The sequence below is a fragment of the Malus domestica genome, chromosome 04 (assembly GCF_042453785.1).
Source record: "Malus domestica chromosome 04, GDT2T_hap1".
Taxonomy (NCBI): Eukaryota; Viridiplantae; Streptophyta; class Magnoliopsida; order Rosales; family Rosaceae; genus Malus; species Malus domestica.
Genome location: NC_091664.1, coordinates 24,379,469 through 24,398,174, shown reverse-complemented (window position 1 = coordinate 24,398,174; position 18,706 = coordinate 24,379,469). Strand labels below are relative to the sequence as shown.

The 18,706-nt window shown below is 42.6% G+C and overlaps 2 protein-coding genes across 2 annotated transcripts; both read left to right on the top strand.

Moving 5' to 3' along the window:
• Window positions 1-1,951: 1,951 nt before the first annotated feature.
• LOC103425939 (pyruvate decarboxylase 2-like) lies at window positions 1,952-4,847 on the top strand. Its single transcript, XM_008364039.4, has 6 exons — window positions 1,952-2,621; window positions 2,805-2,968; window positions 3,071-3,721; window positions 3,805-3,922; window positions 4,125-4,313; window positions 4,419-4,847. The coding sequence occupies exons 1-6, from the start codon at window positions 2,100-2,102 to the stop codon at window positions 4,587-4,589; spliced, it is 1,815 nt and encodes a 604-aa protein (XP_008362261.2). The 5' UTR covers window positions 1,952-2,099; the 3' UTR covers window positions 4,590-4,847.
• Window positions 4,848-12,914: 8,067 nt separating this feature from the next.
• On the top strand, window positions 12,915-18,286 carry LOC139195064 (receptor like protein 22-like). Its single transcript, XM_070820253.1, has 4 exons — window positions 12,915-13,015; window positions 13,179-13,324; window positions 17,259-17,589; window positions 17,746-18,286. The coding sequence occupies exons 1-4, from the start codon at window positions 12,915-12,917 to the stop codon at window positions 18,284-18,286; spliced, it is 1,119 nt and encodes a 372-aa protein (XP_070676354.1).
• The last annotated feature ends 420 nt before the right edge of the window (window positions 18,287-18,706 follow it).

The following is an 18,706-nucleotide window of genomic DNA, read 5'->3' as shown; positions in this document are numbered from 1 at the left end:
GAAGGAGAGGACAAAGGAGAACTATAACAAAATGAGCACCGACATCGTTGGTTTTTTCGCGATGTTGTTTGTCGATTTGATTGTATGACAAGAATATAAAACGACAGTTTACCTCCTAATGTTCACCCTAAGATCATTTCCAATCGAAGATTGATCAGATAACTCGTTTTAACTAATTCTTTAACAAATTAATATTTTAATGAACAATGCAGTGTCGTATTTCTTATCATCTCTCATGAAAAAACACCCCTAGTATCTTCCTGTTTGGACTCGATTTTACACTATTGGCCCGTGGTATCAAGGCCGTTAAGTGGGTATGGTTCTAGACCGTTAAGATAATTTTGTTGGCATTACTATTGATTTTAATCGTAGTAATTGTCTTGAAAATATTGTTTGGACCCAAATTTACACCATCGGCCCGTGCAATCAAGGCAGTTGAGTGAGCATAATTTTCAACCGTCGGATGAAAAAGTGGAGAAAATTTTGTTATTGTTAAAGGGTAATATTATGGTTTTTATCATAATAATTATCTTTTAATATGAATTATCTGCATCTTCTTAAACCAGATATATAGGATGCGAATTCAATCCCAAGCAAGTAGTACAGTTCGAATTGATTTGGGATGTGACGGCACTTGGAAGCTAAAAATGAATTTGAAATTCATTTGATCAGGATGCATGCATGGATAGGTTTAAAGGTGATGGAATTATGATGATGTGATAGCATGTGATTTGATGGTCTTGGATAATGGTGAGATAAGAAACCTAGGTAGGCTAGGTTATTTGAGTAGTAAAGGGTGTTGTCAGATGAATTGATGATGGAATCACAATGCATGCTGTGTGAAATATTACTTCCCATATAATTAGGTACTGCGAATTTGGTGGTGATTATCTCCAAAAAAGGAACCAACCACAGCAATGCAGGTCGATTGGTGGCTGTTTAGATGAACATTATTTGTTCAAATACAAAGCATGCATGTTATATTGGGATTCGATGGGATAAGACTAAACACAGATTGAATTTGGTTGCATTTTTGATTCAGTTAAGAGTCTTGGGAGTAGTAAGGCTTATCTGAGGAAGAGTTTTAATAGCTTGGGAGTCTTAATCAGCTTATCAATTAGCGCTTACTCGTCCCTGTAAATACAAGACACCGTGCAACATTTGAAAGCCCCTCCAATTCAACACATAAACTGCCCTGAGCAAACCCTCGCTTTTGTGAAACCTCTCAACAACCTTGAGATTTTTATTTTCTTTTTTTGTAGACACATCTTCAGTTTGGACAAACAACACTGTTGTCGTAGAATCAGCTGACCGCGGAGCACCTTCAATTTGAATAAACAGCACTACATCGAGGCCGACTGGTTATCTATCCAAGTCTCGGTCGAGAAGGATTTTTAAGTCCTTATTGGCAGAGGTCATCTCATTAGCCTTCTCAGCGAAGTGAGGTGTTACAAATTACTAGGCTCGGCACATTGAACGCCGAGTTGTTTATGATTGGTTATTCATAAGTAGGTTTTAGAGTTCGGCATTCTGACGGCTGAACCACTTTCACAATCAAGACGTACATTTGTTTTGAGTACTTGTGCCCATATAGTCTGGTGTTGATTCGGCATGCTTATACTTTAACGAATATAATCACTGTGACCGAATCCGGTGCTGACAATTTGTGAACTTCGTAGAACTAGTAGCTTTGTCTTCAAGCTTTAGAACCTGAAGGCCGAAAGTGTTCCTTCCTCAGCCGCAGTCGCAAGATCGAGAAGTCAACCGCGCGCTCAACGCAACATCAACATATTTCACTCCTCGGTCGAGCTCGGCCGACGAGTTGACACGCTCTGCATACAATCGAATGACGTAGTTAGCTCATTAGTTACTCCGCTTACGCGCCACGTAGACTTGGTAGTTTTTAGGGTCACTTCCTCTCACTTCCCCTATAAAAACACATCTCCTTCCAAATCATTTTCCCAAACCCAATTCCATAAATCCCAGAAAAACCCTAATCCCAGTTTTCAAATCCCATTGCAAAGTTCCCATATTTTCTGTTTTCCGAGTAGTTGTCAAGAACGGTTTTTGAGTACGATCAAAACCCAGTTCAGAAGCCCATGGACACCAAAATTGGTTCGCTTGACGTCTGCAAGCCTACGTGCACCGGCGTCGGCAGCCTACCGAACGGCGCCGCTTTAGCAATCCAAAGCTCTGCCCCCTCCCTCATCAACTCCTCTGACGCCACTCTGGGTGGCCACATCGCCCGCCGACTTGTCCAAATCGGCGTCACGGACGTGTTCACTGTCCCAGGTGACTTTAACTTAACCCTCCTAGACCACCTCATTGCCGAGCCTGGGCTCACCAACATCGGCTGCTGCAACGAACTCAATGCCGGGTACGCTGCTGACGGCTACGCTCGGTCGCGGGGAGTCGGGGCGTGTGTTGTTACTTTCACTGTGGGTGGGCTCAGTGTTCTCAATGCTATCGCGGGAGCTTACAGTGAGAGTCTGCCATTGATTTGTATAGTTGGAGGACCCAACTCGAATGATTACGGGACGCACAGGATTCTTCACCACACTATTGGGTTACCGGATTTTAGCCAAGAGTTGACATGCTTCCAGACCGTCACTTGCTATCAGGTTTGCATGAAATCAAGATTTTGGTTTTTTAATTTATTTTTTATGTTGAATTTTGGTGTTGGGCTATTGATGGGTTTTGTGAAAGATTTGTAGTGAGTTTGGTTTTGCTAAATTTGGTATTGTTTTGCTCTTTTTTGGTTCGTTTGAAAGTTTGCTAATTTTCATAAGGTGGGTTTTTACTAGGCTGTGGTAAATAATCTGGAAGATGCTCATGAAATGATTGATACCGCAATTTCAACCGCCTTGAAAGAAAGCAAGCCTGTTTATATCAGCATAAGCTGCAACTTGGCTGGAATTGCTCATCCAACTTTTAGCCTGGATCCTGTTCCCTTCTCATTGTCTCCAAGGTACACATTTTGGGGTTTCTGTTCCATTTAGTTGAAGTGTTTGGAAATGTTTTGTAACTTTTTAGGTGTGAAATTTATATATTTGTTTGTTTTGGTCTACAGATTGAGTAATCATTTGGGCTTAGAGGCTGCCGTGGAGGCGGCTGCAGAGTTCTTTAACAAGGCAGTGAAGCCGGTTATGGTAGGGGGGCCTAAACTTCGAGTTGCACATGCTGGCGATGCCTTTGTTGAACTAGCAGATGCTAGTGGTTATGCGCTCGCTGTCATGCCATCTGCAAAGGGCCTTGTGCCAGAGCACCACCCCCATTTCATTGGAACATACTGGGGTGCTGTGAGCACTGCCTTTTGCGCCGAGATTGTGGAGTCCGCAGATGCATACTTGTTTGCTGGACCGATTTTCAATGACTACAGCTCTGTTGGATACTCTCTGCTTCTCAAGAAAGAGAAGGCAATTGTGGTGCAGCCTGATCACGTGACCATAGCAAATGGCCCTTCATTTGGTTGTGTTCTCATGAAGGATTTCCTCCGAGCTCTGGCAAAGAGGCTCAAGCACAACAAAACTGCTCATGAGAACTACAGCAGGATCTTTGTTCCCAACGGACACCCTCTAAAGTCTGCACCGAAAGAACCTTTGAGGGTTAATGTTCTGTTCCACCACATCCAGAATATGCTGTCAAGTGAAACTGCTGTGATTGCTGAGACAGGGGACTCATGGTTTAACTGCCAGAAACTGAAATTGCCGGCTGGTTGCGGGTAAGCCAAGGAGAGTGCGGTTTCATGTTTCTTTCTATGTTCTGGTTTTTTATTCAATTGGGAAGTTGAAATCGGGTTTGCAGGTATGAGTTCCAAATGCAGTATGGATCAATTGGTTGGTCAGTTGGAGCTACTCTTGGGTATGCTCAAGCTGTTACTGAGAAGCGTGTGATTGCTTTCATCGGCGATGGGAGTTTCCAGGTATATTTAGTTCTTTTTCTCTAGCACGCTGTAAATTGTAAAGTACCCATTAGGAACCTTAAATTTTCTCGGTTAACATTATTGGATTTGCAGCATAACATTTCATAAATATTGCGAATCACTCATCTTTTGAATTTAATTTAAATTATGCGCTGTATTTGAAAGAGCTTGTTTGAACTTTTCCATTTTCGCTCACTAATAGGTGACTGTTCAAGATGTGTCCACCATGATCCGAAATGGGCAGAAGAACATCATCTTCCTGATAAACAACGGCGGATACACAATTGAGGTGGAGATCCATGACGGACCATACAATGTGATCAAGAACTGGAACTACACTGGACTAGTTGATGCCATCCACAACGGGGAGGGCAAGTGCTGGACAACCAAGGTAATTAGTTTGTTCATGCATTCTAATCTAATCTGTTCCAACTAATCAATCAAAAGGTTTCCTGGATCGTGAAACTCCTTGTAACCGAATCTGTCAATTCTGCAGGTCCGTTGCGAAGAGGAGCTGATTGAAGCGATTGAGACTGCAACAGGGGCGAAGAAGGATAGCTTGTGCTTCATTGAGGTGATAGCCCACAAGGACGATACCAGCAAAGAGTTGCTTGAGTGGGGGTCTAGGGTTTCTGCTGCCAACAGCCGCCCACCCAGCCCTCAGTAAAGTCTTCCATCTCATTTCCTTTCATCAACGTAGCGTCATTCGATCTGGAAGAAAAAAAAAAATGTATTTGTTCTTTCTTGTGAAGGGTTTCTTATGTTTTGTATTTAATATTTTTCCAGAAAAAGGGTTTCTCAAGTATATTCCCCTTTGAATTACGAGTATCTTCTCATATTTTAATTAGTTTATGATCTAGTTTGTGTATTACATATTAATGCAAAGGGGTGTGCCATTCACACGCTCCAAATTATTTCTCACACACTTATTGTTAAATTCTGTTCGTTGATCTTCTTTAATTCATTTAATCCGACGACCGAAAATTAAAAAGATGTGTAAGAAGCAAAATGAGGTATGTGGATATCACACCTAAACTTGCATGTCAAGTCTGACTATCAACATATCTTTTTACGTGTTGCGCAAGAATCTTTTTTAATTCACACGTGCATACTTTTTATAAAATGTAAGGTGAATATCCAATATTGCCTAAACTATTAATTTAATAATAAATATGTTTTATTTTCCAACTGATATAATATATTGGAATGTCACTGTCATATAATTTCTGGTTAAATTAATTGTCAATTTTGTACTGATGGAGTGGTCATAATCCGTCGTGGTACTTTGTCACTGCGTTGTGAGAAGGAAAGGACAAAACAGAACTATAACAAAATGAGCACCGATATCGTTGGTTTTTTCGCGATGTTGTTTGTCGATTTGATTGTATGACAAGAATATAAAACGACAGTTTACCTCTTAACTTTCACCCTAAGTGAAATGGTCTTTCAAAACTTTTTATGAACTATCTGCAAATAAATATTTTTGAAATAATATTTTATGTTGCGAGCACAAAAATTTTGTCAAAACATGAGGTGTCGGAGAGTATATAGAATTATATTTTCAAAAGAGTCTGCTTAATATTTCCTTTCATCCTAATATTGATCCTAAACTTCTATTTAGTTTAGATTTAATTCATGATCACATATTTAGATATATGACACCGACGTGGATGACGAATTATTATATTAAGAAATCGTAATAAAAATTAGCGCCATGACAAAAATAGTGCACGTTTGTTAAATTCGACAACCTTAATCAAGAAATTTTTCGTTCAGGAATTGGTTATATATTATAGCGAAAGTTCAAAGACAAAATATAAATTTTCCTATTGCAAACATGTTTCCAATTTTTATTTTTTCGAGATACTAGCAATCTTACGGTTGACAAGTTTGTGGAGAAACATTTTAGTATGCCCGTAACACGAGTCGTTACATCCATGTCATCATACAATTAGAGGAAAGTTTAGTTGGGCAAGTGCTGGACAACCAAGGTAATTAGTTTGTTAATGCATTCTAATCGTCTCCTTAATATGTTCCAACTAATCAATCAAAGGGTTTCTGGATCGTAAGAAATTAAGAGGGGTGTATTCAATTGAGAATCTGAGAGATTTTAATGGATTTAAAAATCCATGGATTTTTATGGAGTTTAATTGATTTGTATAAAATTTTGATTCAATTCCCTCGAAATCTCATGGGAATAGGTGAGATTTGTGGATGCTTAAAATACACTACAAAATCTCTCCAATTCCCTCTAATTCCTCAAGTTTCTCAAATTCTTTAAAATCAATTTCTAATTGAATACACCTAGAATGTTATAAACTTCTTTAAAATCCTAATTGAATACACCCGGATTTCTAAGGATTTTAATAAACTATCTTAAAATTCTAATCGAATACACCTTGAATTTCAGAGAATCACTTAAAATCCTGATTGAATACCCCTAGATTCATTAAAAGAATTAAAATCCCTCAAAATCCCAATTGAATACACCCCCCTAATATTTTAATGTTGTTTCATCTTACTTAATGCTATGTAATGTTTAATGGTTAAGGAGGTATAGGGTAAAATAAAGAGTTTTTAAAATTTTTTAAACAAATTTTGTAAAAAAAAAATGTTAAAATAAAAACTGTAAAAATAAAAAAATTAAAAAATAACGGCTAGTTAACGTCAGTATGACATCTACTAGCTGACCGTTGCTTTTGAATTCCAGCCTGGCCCTGGGCCGGCTGGTTGGCCCTTCGGCCTTTTTTTTGTTCAGTGCGGCCCACGAGCCTTTTAGCCTGGCCCTCGATTGAATACGGTTTTAGGGCTATTTTCGACCATCTAGCCCTTTGGACCCTTCGGTTGGAGATGACCTTAGGATCTTTCAAAGCAAAACTTTTTATGAACTATCTGCAACTAAATATTTTTGGCATAATATTTTATGTTGTGGGTACGAAAATTTTGTCAAAAAATGAGATGTCGGAGAGTACATATAATTCAACTTTTAAGAGAGTTTGCTTAATATTTCCCTTCACCCTAATATTGATCCTAAACTTCAATCTAGTTTAGATTTAATTCATGATCACATATTTATATATATGACACCCAAGTGGATGGCGAATTATTATATTAAGAAATCTTAATGAAAATTAGCGATATGGACAAAAATAGTGCACGTTGGTTAAATTCAAGAACATCAATTAAGAAAATTTTCGTTCAGGAATCGGTTATATATTATAGCGAAAGTTCAAAGACAAAATATAAATTTTTCTATTGCAAACATGTTTCCCAATTTTTATTTTTTAGAGATACTAACAATCTTACGGTTGACAAGTTTGTGGAGAAATTTTTTAGTATTCCATGTTTTGATGATGATGAATCATTGTCCCACCATATGCCCATTATCTGGATTACTCAGACAATCATTTCAGTTCTAGTATTCCAATCTCAATATGCAATGCAAGTGATCTTCTCACTCTTGATTTGTCCAATAATTCTCTGAGTGGCGAGATTGCCCAATGCTTGGCTACAATGAGTACACTCAAGATACTTAATGTGAGGAAAAACAACATTGCTAGAACTACTTGTGAACACGGAAAATTCCTGAAACGAAAGAGACAAGAACAACGTGCACAAACAAATATTTGTATTTGATGATTTTGGGTTACAATCTCTCTCTAATTTGATCATCTGATTCGATCTCCGTAAGGTGTTGATTTGTGGATGTTTCGTTGATCCAAGGGCCGTCGAGGCTTGATCTTGGATGAACTGTTGGAAGTTTCTTCAAGGGGCCGTGGGCTTGATCTTTGAAGGTGGATTTGAGCGGATCTTCAAGGAGCCGTTGGGGTTTGATGAGTGTTTCTTCAAGGGCCATTAAGGCTTGATCTTGAATAACGATGATGAACGGGTCTTCAAGGGCTTTTGGGCTTGATCTTGAAGAACAGTGATGAACGGATCTTCAAAGGCTTTTGGGCTTAATCTTGAAGAACGGTTGGATATGTGGATTTGTCGACGTTTGTTGATCCAAAGGGCCGTTGGGGCTTGATCTTGGATGAACGGATGATGAACGATGGTGTTTTCTTCAAGGGCCGTCGGGGCTTGATCTTGAATTGGTGGAAGTTCTTCAAGGGCCGTTGGGGCTTGATCTTGGAAGAACGATGAACGAAGAACGAAGAACACTTTTTTCAAGGGCCGTCGGGGCTTGATCTTGAATTGGTGGATGACTGTTGATCCAAATGGTCGTTGGGGCTTGATCTTGGAAAAACGATGAACGAAGAACGAATAACACTTTCTTGATTCTTCGGGAACTTGGATGCTTGAGAGCTTCGGAGTTTCAGAGCTTCAGAGCTTCAAGGTGTCATATGAATTGGTTCCCCCCAAATGAATGAAATGGGCTTGTATTTATAGAATTTTCCAAGGCCTAATTTTGAATATAATATCCCAGATGAAATAAGTCGTTTCTGCCAGGTGTTGACACGTGTCCTATTTGATGACTTTTCCAACTCATTTCAATTTTCGTTGAGTTACACGCTACGTGTAAAATTTATGTAATACATGAGCGTTGACACTTTGATTTATTGGTCAACATTTATTTACCAAAATTTCGATGTCTACAAATGCCCCCACTTCAAGTCGCGTCGTGTACATGTGCTTGTCGCGTGTAGGAGATGCGTTTTGAAGTCCCTTACTGTAGACGTCGATCCAAGGGCCGTCGAGGCTTGATCTTGAATTCGGCTGGAGATTTCTTCAAGGGCCGTTGAGGCTTGATCTTGAATTGGGCTTGAGATTTCTTCAAGGGCCGTTGAGGCTTGTTCTTGAACTTTTGTTTGAAATTTCTTCAAGGGCCGTCGAGGCTTGATCTTGAAGGTTGAAATTGGACCACAAGGAGCTTCATGTGGTAGATGATCCTTGGCTTTGGTAGTGGATGAATCGGCACGTATTTTGTTGCGCTTGTTAACTTTCCACAGCTTTGATCTTGAACTGGGTTGAAGGATTTTCTGGATTCCTCCAATTGTTGATTTTCCATAGCTTATTCTTGAACTAGGTTTTGATTCAAGGGTGATGAATCGGCACGTGCAGCCCACAACGCCTAGTAAGTCGACCCAAGAATTTGAGGGTCAAAACGAGTTCTTCATCTCAAACTCTTTCTGCCGAGTTGACTGTGCATGCTGCATTCTTCTCTGCTTGTTTCTTCAGGCAGATATGGCAGCTTCTCGAGTTCTTCAGCTCGGACTCCTTCTGCTGAGTTGACTGTGCAGACTGCATTCTTCTCTGCTTGTTCCTTCTGCACCTTGTCTCCACATGCTGCAATGTATCATTTTCACTTGCCTTATCTGTTCTCCAGGCAGATGTGGCAGCTTCTTTGGAAGTACAGCAGCAGTGGGAAACGAGTACTCGAGAGCAGTGCTAGGTAGGCAATCAGGGAAGGGTTCCAAGCAGTCGGTTCCTTACCCGAGTTTGAGTGGAAGTTCCGGCATATTGTTTTCTTTATCATTGTCTTTGTAGGTAAGAACAAGGACAAAGGAAATGACAGGGAGAACGCATGATATGAGATACTCTTGCTTTCTACCCTGGTGATATGAGATACTTTTGCTTTGGAGTCATTGGCTTGCAGAGGTACCCTAAGGAATAAGGAACATTGAATGACTCGAGAGGCTTCGTTGGGAAAGCATTTTTTGGAGATGAAGAAAGGCTCTGTATGTCTGCCTTGTTATGGAAGGCGAAGGTAGACAATTATAGGAAGTTCTTTGATTCCTGTAGAGGTACTATTCTTTCACTCGTGTCGGCAACTAACGCGTGATTGAACAGTAAACTTCACGTGCTTTCTCCTTCACCGAAAATCTTCGACAAATTGCCCGTGATTTGCGAAAAGTTGAGTGTGCATATGACAGGTGATGACGCGGCTGAAAAAGACTGGCGCCTCTTCGATATCTGGGATTGGCGCTTCGACAAATTACCCGTGATTTCCGCAAAGCTGACTTTGCGTGTGACAGGTGCCGACGCGTCTGAAAAAGCAAGATGCTTCTCCGATTTCTGAGCTTGCCTCTTCGATTTTTGAATGGCCTCTTCGAATTCTGAGCTCGCCTCTTCGATCTCTGAAATCCCGTCGAGTGGTGATTTTTTATAGAGGCATGCAGTTCGTTTCAAAGCACACTTGAATTTTCGCTTGTGAAAACTCCCTTCTTGCACTTCTAAGATCTTGATTCGTCCGACCTTTTCTTTCTTCAACACTTTGAAAATGTCAGGACCCTCCGATCGTCGTTTTGACTTGAATCTTGGTGAAGAGGCAGTCCCGCCTTCTCCAGACAACATATGGCGCCCATCCTTCATATCCCCTACTGGTCCTCTTATTGTTGGGGATTCGGTGATGAAGAATGATATGACCGCTGCGGTGGTGGCCCGGAACCTTGTCACTCCCAAAGATAACAGACTACTTTCCAGGCGGTCTGATGAGTTGGCTGTTAAGGAGTCCCTGGCTCTTAGTGTGCAGTGTGCGGGTTCTGTGTCCAACATGGCCCAACGCCTATTTGCTCGAACCCGTCAAGTTGAATCGTTGGCAGCTGAAGTGATAAGTCTCAAACAGGAGATCAGAGGGCTCAAGCATGAGAATAAACAGTTGCACAAGCTCGCACATAACTATGCCACAAACATGAAGAGGAAAATTGACCAGATGCAGGAATCTGATGGTCAGATTTTACTTGATCATCGGAGGTTTGTGGGTTTGTTCCAACAACATTTGCCTTCGTCTTCTGGGGCTGTACCGCGTAATGAAGCTCCAAATAATCAACCTTTGGTGCCTCCTCTTCCTGGAGTTCCGCCGAGTGGTGTGGCTTCAAACAGTCAACCACCGGCGCCTCTCGTTTCTGGAGCTCTGTCGAGTGGTGAGGTGCCACCTGATCAATAAAGGCTTTTGTTTGTTTGCACTTTTTTTTTTTGGCATGTAAATGTTCCCTCTGTATTTTTCCAGCAAAATCAATGAAATGGACTTTATTTCTCTCAATGCGTTTTTTTTTTTTTTTTGCTATATACATACATATATTATGTATGTATATATATATATATATGTATGTATATTTTTTTTTACGTGGAATGATCCACCATTCCAAAACCCTTCCCCTTTGCATGGTGCTAGCCACCAAGAATCCACCTTCTCTCCTTTTTATTAATTTTTTATTTTATTTTTTATTATTTTTTATTTATTTTTTTTATTATATATATATATATATTTTATTTATTTATTTATTATTTTTTTTCTTTCTTCGCTTTCACATGGTGCTGATCCACCATTCCCATTTTCTTTTCTTTTTTCACGTGGTGCCAGCACCACTTTGCTCCACCATCCCTTTTTTTTTTAATATGTTTTTCTGTATAAATTTGGGTGGTGGGTAGAGGAATTTGCAGGGAGCGGACGAAGACGGACGGAGAGCTGGAGTTTGAGGAAGCGCTTCTCGGTCGTCTAGTCGTTTGACAGCGGTCTTTGAAGTTGTTGGCAGCTGCGAGGCAAGAGACGGAGGAGGTGGAGGTGATCTTGACGTCGGATCCAACTAGAACCCAGAGCATAGCCACTGAGCCCAACCACCGAACACAGCCGCTGCACACCCGTTGTACTGCTACTGAGCACAGCCATTGCGCATCCGTTGCACTGCCACCGAGCACCGCCACTGATCGAGCACAGCCATAGAGCACCGCTACTGAGCACAGGCACATAGCACAGCCCACTCATCCCTCGGCAGAGATCCAAAGCAAGAAGAAAATTCCAAAAACTGAGGAAAGTTCCTGTTCCTGTCCCAACGATGATCCTTGTGCCATGGGACCTGGTCCAGGCCGCATGGGTTGGATGGAGAGAAGGCAGGGAGGAGCCTGGTGGATTTTAGAGTCGAGATCGAATTCAGACGGAGAAGGAGAGACTTAGACGACGAGATCGAAGTCCTGAACGAAGTTCTAAACCCTGACCCAGAACCTGCATACCGATGATGATGAACCATAACCTAATACCCAAAACCAAACAACCAGAACCCACATCCTGCAGTAGAGACCAATGTCGAGGAGCAGTCTGGGGACGCCATCGTCGGGGAGAGGCTGTTTAAGGCACGAAGGGAAGGTAATTTTGCTACTGTACGAAGGAGACCGCGCGATCTCCTTGGTGATATCCCTCCACCGCTTGCAGACACAGGCACAAGCGACGACGTTTTTACGGTGAGGCCACTTGTCCTCGCTGGCCTCCACTCTCCGTATGATCTCATCGAGCAGCTCCGGGAGCATATCCGACCACGAAGACGACGAAGATGAGTCAGCACAGTTCGAGTTACGGACGACTCGGCGGTCGCCCCCACGGGCCTGATCCTCGTCGCTGAGCTTCAATTCCCTAAACGATTTGGAGAATTTCCGGGAGGGAAAGGCTTTCCGCAGCGACATGGGTTCAGATTTGGGGCTTTATGGTTCCTGATTATTTGGCTTGTGTGCATCTTCCATCCAGCAGCTGCCAACCCTCCATGATGATACTCACTGATTGTTTCATCAACAAGTATTACAAGATCTCGTGTTGAACCAGACATACGGATGCTCTGAGCTGCAGCAATGGCTCCACAAACATACACATGGGCAGAATGTAGGATTGTTGCATATGCTTCTCTATGGGCTCTTTCCGAGTAAAAGCTTTCTTTAGCTGTGAGAGGAGTTTGAGAGTGGAGAAAGCATGAAAATGGTCTGTGACCTATGGCAGAAACTCGTTGACGCAAACACAAAACTTCACTCCATTTTGAACTGGTGTCTTCGGATAAAAAAAATGCCCAATTCAAACCAAAATGCCTCCAGTCCTGCCAATGCAAGCCTTTTGTTCCTGAGGAGTTGGCCTGCCCCAGCTCAAGAAAATCATGCCTTGGTTGCGGTTGCGTCCAAGTCTGAAATATTAGTCAAAATCTGAGGTGGAATTGAGAAGAGATGGTGGCGCCGCCGTCGCAACTGTTTCGAAGCCGTCGAAGTCGCAGGAGACGGACTGGTGTGGGGGTTTATGGCGTTGTCGCTTTCTGCTATGCCTAGGTTGGCAGCGGCAGATGAAGAGGGAGAGACCCGTTGCTTGATGGGCTCCAAGAGCCTGACGGTGAGGTGGAGGTATGGGTGCACGCAGGAGGCTTGCAGAGAGCAGGCGAGCATCGCGAGCAGCGTAAGCGGAGGAGAGAGAGGAGTCGCGATCTGCTTTGCCTAGGTTGGCAGCGGCGGATGAAGAGGGAGAGACCGAATTTGGGTGCCCTCTGGGTGCCCTAAATTTCTACAGAGACGAAGGGAAAGGGAGGAGAGATCCACGGAAGTCATGGCAATTTCAGATCTATAAGGATCGGATCGGGTTAAAGGTCGAGATCCCGCCGGAGATTGATCGGACAGATCGAGATCTCGGAGCCTTGTTCGAAATTCGCTTCTCACGTTCTCCCTCAGCATATCTCGCCATAGCACGCCTCGAGAGTCCGACCATATGAAGAATTGAGCCAGGGGAACCAGTGACAAAAGAATCGAAACCGACGAGCCTTTCGTCGTGGCCGGAGCCGCTGGACGGGTACAGGGCTGGTGCCCTTTGTTGCTGTTGGGCCTAGGCATATACATATATTTCCCTTTTTTTTTTTTTTTTTTTTTTTTTTTTTTTTGTACAAAGAAATTGTAATAGCATTAAAACTTTTAATAAAATCCTTATTCCTTATTTTGGTGTGACTGAACTCAAATTTTGAATACTCGAGTTACCTACGTACCCTTCTAAAGAAAGAGATCAAGTCAAAACGTAGTTCAAATACATACATATTGTTTTGTATTTTCTTTTTGTGCCGTTTGCAGTTTTAACTCATGCAGGCAAGGAGTGTTGGTGTCGTTTGCAGTTTCAACTCATGCAGACAAGGAACATTTGGTGCCGTGTTGCAGTTTCAGCTCGTGCAGGCAAGGAGCGTTGGTGTCGTTCGCAGTTTCAACTCGTGCAGACAAGGAGCATTTTGTGTCGTGTTGCAGTTTCAGCTCGCGCAGGCAAGGAGCGTTGGTGTCGTTCGCAGTTTCAACTCGTGCAGACAAGGAGCATTTGTGCCATGCAGTTTAGGCTCATGCAGACGAGGAGCTTTGGTTTGTGCAGTTTAGGCTCATGCGAACAAGGAGCATTGTGTCTTGCATTTTAGGCTCTTACAGACAATGAGCTTTGGTTCGTGCAGTTTAGGCTCGTGCGAACAAGGAGCATTGTGTCTTGCAGTTTAGGCTCTTACAGACAAAGAGCTTTGGTTCGTCAAGCGATCTGAGAGAGTCGTTCCTCGCAATCTTCATAGCAAGGAGCCTTGACCGAGTGATTGAAGAAGTCTTCAGGAAAGAAATCGCGCATCGTGATGGGGATGGACGATCTATGTGTCGAAATTTCATCATCTTCAACACGTTCACGTTGCTTTGAAGGTTGACAGGAGCTGCTTTACCCCCTTTCCGATTGGCGGATTTGTGGAGTAGGCGTATGCTTCTTGTGTAATTTCTTAGGAGTGACTTGAGTCCATCCTTCAACTTTGCTTGTCTTGGAGGATGCCCCCAGCGGTTGAAGTGAAAACTTTGAGTCGGAAGAGCCAGAAGTGAAGGTGGTATAGTTTGACTTCACCACATCGTCAAGATCTAGCTCGATGATTCCTTTCTGAGCCAGCTTCATGATGAGATCTTTCAGCACGAAACATTTTTCTGTCGGATGACTGATGAAACGATGGAATTTACAGTACCTTGGACTGTCAGTGCGATTCATCTCTTCTGGCCGTTTGCACTCAGGCAAACTGATCACCTTCTTGTCCAACAGGTCATCCAGCATGGCAACTACATCAGAGTCGGGGAATGGATAAATCTTCTCCTCAAGCTCCTTCAAAGTGCGTCTACGCATCTCTTGATCACGAAAAGCTTCGGTTTGAATCGCCTTGCCTCGTGTGGATATTTTGACGGGAGATGTGTTGACCGTCATCGTTTCCTTGGTGGGTTTCCATGCATCCTTTTCCACCTTTGTCCCAAGAACTTTGTCGTTCTTGTAGTCGGCGATCGGTTCTTTCTTCCCATGATGGGCGATGCTCAACTCCATGTCATGGGCACGAGTGGCCAATTCCTCGAAGGTCCGTGGTTTAATGCCTTGAAGGATGTATTGCAAACCCCATTGCATGCCTTGGATGCACATCTCGATTGAAGAGGTTTCCGAGAGCCTGTCTTTACAGTCGAGGCTTAGAGTGCGCCATCTGTTGATGTAGTCAATGACTGGCTCGTCCTTCCACTGCTTTGTACTCGTTAGCTCTAGCATGCTCACAGTGCGGCGGGTGCTATAGAAGCGGTTGAGGAATTCCCGCTCTAATTGTTCCCAGCTGTTGATGGACTCAGGCTCTAGGTTTGTGTACCACTTAAAGGCGTTTCCTTTCAGCGAGCGCATAAACTGCTTGGCGAGGTAATCCCCTTCGGTTCCTGCGTTGTTGCAAATTTCAATGAAGTGGGCAACGTGTTGTTTCGGGTTTCCCTTTCCATCAAATTGCATGAACTTTGGTGGTTGATAACCCCTCGGCATCCTTAAGGCGTCGATCTTCTTTGAATACGGCTTTGAGTACAACCCGGAGGTATTTGAGCTCCCTTCGTACTGTGCCTTAATGATGTTGGTGATCATCTCTTGCAACTGCTGGATAGAAAGAGATCCCATGAGTGCCGCTGCTTGGTCTGGCTCCAGCTTCACATCGTTTTTCTCCACTTGAGGCTCATCTTCTTCGTCATCTCTTCTCTTTAGTGGATCATCCTCTGGGTCGGGGTTCTCGTCGTCCTGTGGCTCCAGTTGGTGGACGAGTACATCGATTTGCAAGTCTTTTTCTTCCACAGTTCGGGTTAGCCTTGCGATTGCTTCATTCATCTGAGCCAGTTGTTCTTCAACGGAGGTAACGCCGATAGTCATGACTTGTGCGACCAATAGACGTGACTTTCCTTTAGACATCCAGGATGCTGATGAAGAACGTCGTTGGCTGCTTTGGGATGTCCTCTTATGTGCCTCAGCATCATGCTTCGGTGCCCCCAGCGAGGTCAAGTTGATGACAGACTCACACCTTGGATGCTCCTCTTGCTCTTTTAGCGGCACCAATTTTGAAGTGGCATGTTGAGGAGCGGTCGTGGCGCCAATGGATTGTCCGTTTGCGGCAGAAGTGCTTAGGATCTTTCCCTCAGTGGTTGCAAGAACGGCTTGTCCCTTGCTTGATGCCATTGACTTTGAGGTGTGCTTGGATTCCTTGAACGGAGAAAGAGATGAGAGGTAGAGATGATCCCACCGGGCGTGCCAATTTGTGAACACGGAAAATTCCTGAAACGAAAGAGACAAGAACAACGTGCACAAACAAATATTTGTATTTGATGATTTTGGGTTACAATCTCTCTCTAATTTGATCATCTGATTCGATCTCCGTAAGGTGTTGATTTGTGGATGTTTCGTTGATCCAAGGGCCGTCGAGGCTTGATCTTGGATGAACTGTTAGAAGTTTCTTTAAGGGGCCGTGGGCTTGATCTTTGAAGGTGGATTTGAACGGATCTTCAAAGAGCCGTTGAGGTTTGATAAGTGTTTCTTCAAGGGCCGTTAAGGCTTAATCTTGAATAACGATGATGAACGGGTCTTCAAGGGCTTTTGGGCTTGATCTTGAAGAACAGTGATGAACGGATCTTCAAGGGCTTTTGGGCTTAATCTTGAAGAACGGTTGGATATGTGGATTTGTCGACGTTTGTTGATCCAAAGGGCCGTTGGGGCTTGATCTTGGATGAACGGATGATGAACGATGGTGTTTTCTTCAAGGGCCGTCGGGGCTTGATCTTGAATTGGTGGAAGTTCTTCAAGGGCCGTTGGGGCTTGATCTTGGAAGAACGATGAACGAAGAATGAAGAACACTTTTTTCAAGGGCCGTCGGGGCTTGATCTTGAATTGGTGGATGATTGTTGATCCAAATGGCCGTTGGGGCTTGATCTTGGAAAAACGATGAACGAAGAACGAATAACACTTTCTTGATTCTTCGGGAACCTGGATGCTTGAGAGCTTCGGAATTTCAGAGCTTCAGAGCTTCAAGATGTCATATGAATTGGTTCTCCCCAAATGAATGAACTGGGCTTGTATTTATAGAATTTTCCAAGGCCTAATTTTGAATATAATATCCCAGATGAAATAAGTCGTTTTTGCCAGGTGTTGACACGTGTCCTATTTGATGACTTTTCCAACTCATTTCAATTTTCGTTGAGTTACACGCTACGTGTAAAATTTATGTAATACATGAGCGTTGACACTTTGATTTATCGGTCAACATTTATTTACCGAAATTTCGATGTCTACACTACTATTCCTGAAAAATGTGATTAGAAACTCTGGACCTCATCCAAAATCAGATCAAGGGTCAGTTACCAAAGTCTCTAGCCAGGTGCAGAAGGTTAAGATTTGTAAACCTTGAAGAGAATCAGATAATAGACACCTTCCCATGCTTGTTGAAGAACATCTCCACCTTGAGCGTTCTTGTTTTGCAGTCCAACAATTTCTATGGATGCATTGGATGTCCAGTAGTGAAGACCAATGGCACCTGGCCGGTTCTTCATATCAGAGACTTGGCATATAACAATTTCAATGGTGAAGTACCGTCATTCTCTCTGACATCATGGCAAGCAATGAAAACAAAGATATTGGTTTCCTGTCGACAGTCAGTGTTTTGCTAGGTGAAAACCTTCATGAAGGAGTGGGTGAATTTTTTTTATTATGAGCATGCTATAACGATTACAAGCAAAGGTTTAAAGAATGATCTGGCAAAGATTCTTAATATCTTGACCTTGATTGACTTCTCATGCAACAATTTCAGTGGGCCAATACCCAAGGAAATGGGAGATCTGAAATCACTATATTTGCTCAACTTGTTGAGTAACGCTTTCACAGGTGAAATTCCATCATTTGGTAACATGCGACAACTCGAGTATTTGGACCTGTCACAAAACAAGAGGAGCGGGCAAATCCCACAACAACTAGCTAAGCTTAATTTCCTTGCATTCTTGGATCTTTCAAATAATCAATTTACCGGCAAGATCCCAGTTGGTACTCAAATTTCAACATCTCCAAGAGACTCATTTACAGGGAACAAAGGATTATGGGGGCCTCCGTTGATGGTAGATAACAAGGCAAGATTGTCACCACCACTAACATTTAAGGGAAGCCATCCAAATTCTACAAATGAGATTGATTGGGATCTTATTAGTATCGAAATTGGATTTGCATTTGGCTTTGCAGTTGCTGTTGGGTCACTTGTGTTCTTCAAGAGATGGAGTAAATGGTATTACAGGGCTACATATAAAATCCTTGTGAAGATATTCCCTCTACTTGAAGAAAGAATTGGTCCTCTTTGTTGAGCTATATATTTTCACAAACAAAATATATTAGCAAGTCTTATTAAAAACAAGAAGACTTAGGAGAAAAAAAAAAAAAAAAAAACTAACTCTACACCCGCACACACGTGGACTATGACAAGTCTGATGGAGTTTGTCATCTACATGGCAACCAAATATAGAGATCATATGTGTCTATAACTCTTCAAAACTCCCACGTCCACTCAAGAGATGGCCTTCTCTCAGCATCTCCACACCCCAGGAAAATAGCATCCCACTAACTTCAACTGCCATATCCACCGTTTGCCTATAAAAAGGCATCAAACCAAAGCAAACGGGGAACAAAAAAATAAGAAGAGGAGAGACCCTTCAGAAATTACGAGATGATGGCGAAGAACAAATGACAAAGAAGAACAAAGCAAGAAAGCAAGGGGAAAACCAACA

Excerpts from the sequence above, each read along its gene's own strand:
- LOC103425939 (XM_008364039.4), top strand. The coding sequence starts at position 2,100 with ATGGACACCAAAATTGGTTCGCTTGACGTCTGCAAGCCTACGTGCACC. Across the intron at positions 2,969-3,070 it reads CCCTTCTCATTGTCTCCAAG|ATTGAGTAATCATTTGGGCT; the intron begins GTACACATTTTG and ends TTTGGTCTACAG. Across the intron at positions 3,722-3,804 it reads AAATTGCCGGCTGGTTGCGG|GTATGAGTTCCAAATGCAGT; the intron begins GTAAGCCAAGGA and ends TCGGGTTTGCAG.
- LOC139195064 (XM_070820253.1), top strand. The coding sequence starts at position 12,915 with ATGGCGTTGTCGCTTTCTGCTATGCCTAGGTTGGCAGCGGCAGATGAA. Across the intron at positions 13,016-13,178 it reads AGCCTGACGGTGAGGTGGAG|AGACGAAGGGAAAGGGAGGA; the intron begins GTATGGGTGCAC and ends AAATTTCTACAG. Across the intron at positions 13,325-17,258 it reads GTTCGAAATTCGCTTCTCAC|AAACTCTGGACCTCATCCAA; the intron begins GTTCTCCCTCAG and ends AAATGTGATTAG.